The 5,484-nt window shown below is 45.1% G+C and overlaps 1 protein-coding gene across 1 annotated transcript; it reads right to left on the bottom strand.

Moving 5' to 3' along the window:
- Positions 1–1,783: 1,783 nt before the first annotated feature.
- Positions 1,784–4,463, bottom strand: LOC128440280 (E3 ubiquitin-protein ligase RNF182). Its single transcript, XM_053422949.1, has one exon. The coding sequence runs from the start codon at positions 4,121–4,123 to the stop codon at positions 3,353–3,355; it is 771 nt and encodes a 256-aa protein (XP_053278924.1). The 5' UTR covers positions 4,124–4,463; the 3' UTR covers positions 1,784–3,352.
- Between the last annotated feature and the right edge of the window lie 1,021 nt (positions 4,464–5,484).

Raw genomic sequence — 5,484 nt, 5'->3', positions numbered from 1 at the left:
TGTAATTAAAAAGAGACAGAGAACTAAGATTGTGTATCACAGTGAACTCACATATTTATACTAATGCTGTATTTTTTTATGAAACACTTAATGTTTATCCAGTGACTTAATTGTGCTAATTTTACTTTACATTTTATCAAAACATAAGAGCAAATTGTTCATTTCATTAAATGCTTAAATGCACTTGATTTTTCTTTATAAAGGCGGACATATTCGGCTAGGCACAATTTATGCAATTCAAATGTCTAATGTTCTATAACATTATTATCATTTTCACCCCAGACAGAGAATAGGCCATGTGGATAAAACGTTCTGATGCTATACATTAGAAGAGGAGTAAGCCTGACTAAATGCTACATCAGGCTATATATTTGTATCAGTTATATACACAGACCTTTATGGCTAATGAGAGTCATTGAAATGCATAAGCTGAGAGCATGCTTTACAAAAACATGTCGTCTGACTCTGTTTGTTGTAATGGCTCGTTTGCAAACTCACATCGCCTCCAACTCTCTCAGAGTAATCAGTGTAACTGTGGCTAATTGAAAAATACAGCAAGGCTTTGATACAATAGGCCTGAGTGTTGTGCTGCCACAATGAAGTGACCAGTCAGCCAGCATAGGCGTATTTACAGGGTGCTGAGAATATATGAACACTGAGGTGGAAGGTAAAATATTATCTGAGAAAAGACCCTGTGTGGTTTATTAATGTAAAATGTTTGTATAGGGCCTATTCAGTAAACCAGTGATTAGACGGTGAATGGCCAACACTGCTCTTTATCTATTTGGTTTGTGTACGAGGGGGGGGGGGAAATCGTAACGCTGAATGGCCTAATTTATATAAACTAAATGGGGGCTTTATTAGACCATATAAACACATATGACAAATCTCAGTCTGTAATATTAACAGGTCATCAGGATCCAGCCCTTAATGAAAAATCTATTTACTTTTAATCAGGCTTTAGCCACCAGAAGTTTACATAAGTAGACGTGCATGAGAAATGTATGCCAGCTGACACTGGAGGGCTGGGATTTCCCCTCTTTTTTCAATATAGGGCATGTAGCATCCTCTGTCTTCCAGTAGGGGGCATATTTGATGCACAGCAGGATGCAAACTGTGGCAAGTTGGACCATATTCAATTTATTACCAGTCATTATGTAAGAGCGAGCACGATAACATCCAGCCCTGGTCACAGGATTTTCTTGCAGCTGTGATCGCTCTGTTGTAACAAGAGAACTAATGACAGCTGTGGGTGTTCATGTTTTCTTTATTACTGAAATGTGTTTATGAATGTAAAACAGCACATCAAGAACAGTTCTCTGTGCAAATACATTTGGTACTTTTAACAACAACCACGGATTCTCAAAAAAACCAACGACATCGTCTAGGTCCTCTGAAGTAAATACAATATGCGGACATTAGTCAAAGGTGTACCCCGTTCCTCGTGTCCAATAAGGGGGGAAAGTGCATCATTTAGAAGTTGAGTGGGAGAAAGGTTGAGCGGGATGATTGAAGCAAGCATGAGAATCAGACTTGGAGTGGGGATGAGGGTTAGGGTTAGGGTTAGGTTTAGGGAATAATTTTGAACTGTCTATTTTCCCCCCCTGTGCAATGAGGTACAGCGATACCACGAGTGTGCAAGGGCGGGTGCTCGTCTGAGAGCACTTTGGTGTCTGAATCCTACCCGGATTCTTCATTAAATGCTGTGAGGAAGGTCTGTGAGTGGGACTCACTTGCTCCTCGGACACACACTTGTCAATAATGGGGGTCCTGACACCACACCAAAAGTAAGGTATCACTTTATGCCCAATAAGAATCCAGTATAAATACATTAAATAGACTGTAGCAGGACACACACAATTTACCACCAATTCACAGTTATATAGAAGCCAACTCACTATAGGCCCTTAGGTTTTAACCTTTTTTGGATTGCATTGATTTGTCTGAAGCTAATTCCCCTGAAAAGTTAGATCAGTATTTTTGGACAAACCGGCCTGAGAGAAAAAAATCGATATAAAACCTCATTATATTAAGATCTAGTTTAGATAAGTCCAATATTTGCATTGTGTTAATGAAGGACTTAACTGTGGCCACTACAGTAAGGTTTCACTAATCTGCCATAGTACATGTGGCCAGAGGTATTAATGACTGCTGATAGATTCTAAGAATCATGTTGTCCGACCTGTAAATACATATAAATGAATTGTCACATGCTGCCCTAAAGGAAGCAGAGGAGTGAGTTGGAAGTTGGAAATAGCTGAAAGTGGATTTATACCTTATTATTTTACCTTGTTAGACACACATCTATTTATTTGTATCTTTTTTTCTAAGTATAAAAAGTCGCTTTGCGTCGGAAACCCTGTTTTCAACAACCAATGTGTGGCCTACGTAATGTGACAGGAGGAGGAAATCCCTGCCGACGCCTCAGCTGGGTGCTTTCAGTGGTGGGAGGCCCGAGCGTGAGTTTGATCGTGATAACAGTGAAGTTTTGCTTCGTTCAGCAATGAGGTGGTGAGGCACAGGAGTCGGGGACACGCACTGTCCCTTCCATTTAAAACAAGACAAGGAAAAACAAAAGGCCTTTGACCTTCCAGTAGCCTAACATGCGCAAAACACAAGTTCAAAATCACAAGCTGTCCTTCAGTGTCCCTTTGCTGGAGGAGGTGCAGTTTTCGTCATCACAATGGAAACAGTGCCATTCTGTTAGGTTAATTAAAGCACAAGGATTAGGAAGGTCTTGGAGAAAGGCTGGTCACACCTATGCAATACTGCTCACCGCTTCCCTGTTGACTATTTACAGTTTGGATTATGGATTCTTCGCAACATTTCAGAGGCTTTTTCACAAAAACACACAAGTCTCCGGAAAAAAACAACAACAACACTCTCCTGAAAACTCAGAAGTGAACATTGTCAAATATCGGTACAACACAATAGTGCTTTGTTGAGATATAAGAGTGAAATTGTCATGGACAGTTATCATACAGGGAGTGGCATAGGGGGATATGCATATCATTTAGCAGGATGGGGGGGGGGGGGGGGGGGTGTCAAACCCTGGAAATGAGCACTTCACATTCAATCATCAAATCTAAGCCTTGAGTTCACTAGTCGAGATGCCCATCAGTCAACTGGGCCCACTGCAAATTGAAGTGCATATAACTTAGAGATTATCAAGGATCATGTCGGCCTATTGCTCCAAACAACATGAAGGCCTTTGGGTGTTTGCTATACTGATTCAAGGCCATTCTGGACGAGATTTATTCCTAGAAAAGTAAAGGGAGCAGGAGCATCAGTTGTCAGTATATTATGTACATCATCAAACAGCCACAGCACAACAACCTCCACCCACAGCCTGTCAGGCGTTTCTCCGGGAGTTACTGGTGGCGGACGAGCGGCCAGTCTCATGGTCCGGTCTGTATTTGAGCCAGCAGATGAGCCATGTGACGACCACCGAGAACATCGCCAGGATGCTGGCCACCGACAAGCAAATGGGTCCCGCCGGCGAGGCGGGGATGCTGTGGCTGTGCACGAAGATCAGGCCCATGAAGAGCAACACCAGCATGGACAGGAAGGAGAAGATCACGCACACGCAGCCGGTGGTCAGCGCCACCCGCTTGCAGCTCTGGCAGCTGTCGTAGCGCACCGAGTCCTGGGAGAGGGTCGTGGCGGTGGACACGGTGGTGGACGGCGTCGCCTGGCTGGTGCTGCACGCCCCCGACGCCTCCTCCCGGCGGAGCGCGACGAGGGCCGGGTGCAGCCGAGGCGGGTAGGGCGGCAGGGCGTCCTGGGGCAGCGGGTCCGAGTCGATGTACAGCGGGAAATCCTCCGTCACCTTGGTGTTGTTGGGCAGGTTCTGGATCCGGTAGTCCGGCACCGGGGTGCGGTGGCGACAGACGGGGCAGCTGATGCGCCATGGCCGCTCCTCCCGGAGGTGCAGCGTGTTCAAACACTCCTCGCAGAACGTGTGCAGGCACTCCAGGATCTTCGGGGCCCGGCGGTCAAGGTCGAAGTAATTGTAGCAGATCTTGCACTCGTACTCCTCGTAGGGAAACGCCAAGGGGGCCTCGCCGGGGGGCTCCGCTCCGCTCGGGGCCAGCTCTACCTCTGCCATGTCATCTTTCGCCATTCACATTCTCCGGTGAGCACAAAGGGAGCTGGCGGACAGATGCTGATGACGGTGCGCGTCTCTCCTCCTCTCCCGCTGCTCATCGAAGCCCCATCAGACACTATAGTGATGCTGCTGGTGATGGTGAGGATGATGATGATGATGATGGTGAGGATGATGTCTCCTCATAATCCAGCGTCATTCACACCACGAGGAGCAGGGGCGTCCGGTGCAGCTCCTGCGTGTAAAGGCTCGGGATCCCGGTGAAATATCAACAGAAACAGCCCTCACACGATGTGAGGCTGTGTGGGAATAGATGATGTAATGGTGGTGACTCCGATGCGAGAGGCTCATCCATCCAAGCACAGGGAGGGAGAGAGAGGGGGGGGGGGGGGGGGGGGGGGGGCTGTTGTTTCAGCGCTCTGGGTGTGTACATGCAGGAAGCAGCTATGACAACTATGCTCGTTCACAATTACGTACAGAGAGAATCATGGCAGACAATAGGATGCGCTAATTTGGTCAACCGGGGGCGTCAATTCACTGTTTCCTGTCCCAAACAAAGAGCATGTGAACTCACAGTGTCCAGACCAGGTCCCGACTTTGCAAACACACACAGACACGGGCCTCCATTGTGAGCAACAGACAGGAGCAGTGACAGTTATCATTTCATCAATAAAAAAGAGAAGTGCGGTTAAAGGAGAACACTGCATTTACAACCAGCTCATTACTCGAAGGTATTCTGGTCTGATGTTAAACCAGCATTGAGCTCTAGATGGATAGAGATAGATGTATAGTTGTATAGATAGATAGATGCATAGATAGATTGATGTATAGTTGTATAGTTTTATAGCTCAATAGATAGATGGACGGACGGACGGACGGACTGACGGATAGATAGATAGATAGATAGATAGATAGATAGATAGATAGATAGATAGATAGATAGATACTTCATCCCAAACTGCTAAATTCCTGTGTTGCAGCAGCAATGTGTCATACTATGCAAGATTATAAGAACAAGATATAAGAACAAGAGCAATATGGAAACAGGAAGTGTGCAAAGGTGCAGGTATTTGAGGTCAAAGTTAGTCACAAAAGTCTACAAAAGCATAAAAATAGTATTTCAAAGACAACTTTTTGGTCAATTACGTACAGGACACAAACGGGATTGAAATCTCTCTAATCCCCAGTGTAAACAAAAATAGACAAAACATATAAGTACCCGAGTGACATATTAAGTACTACATAATATTAAGTGAAATAAGCACACAACATAGTACCCAGTCGGAAATCACAGGTAGATAGGGGGTCAACAGTGCAACCAGAATAGTGCAAAAATAAATTGACAAGTGTAAAATACTTCATGGAAAGTAATGTTCATC

Source organism: Pleuronectes platessa, chromosome 5 (genome assembly GCF_947347685.1).
Source record: "Pleuronectes platessa chromosome 5, fPlePla1.1, whole genome shotgun sequence".
Lineage (NCBI taxonomy): Eukaryota > Metazoa > Chordata > Actinopteri > Pleuronectiformes > Pleuronectidae > Pleuronectes > Pleuronectes platessa.
The sequence above is the reverse complement of the archived record's forward strand: the minus strand, read 5'-3'. Positions and strand labels throughout refer to the sequence as shown.

Excerpts from the sequence above, each read along its gene's own strand:
- LOC128440280 (XM_053422949.1), bottom strand. The coding sequence starts at position 4,123 with ATGGCGAAAGATGACATGGCAGAGGTAGAGCTGGCCCCGAGCGGAGCG.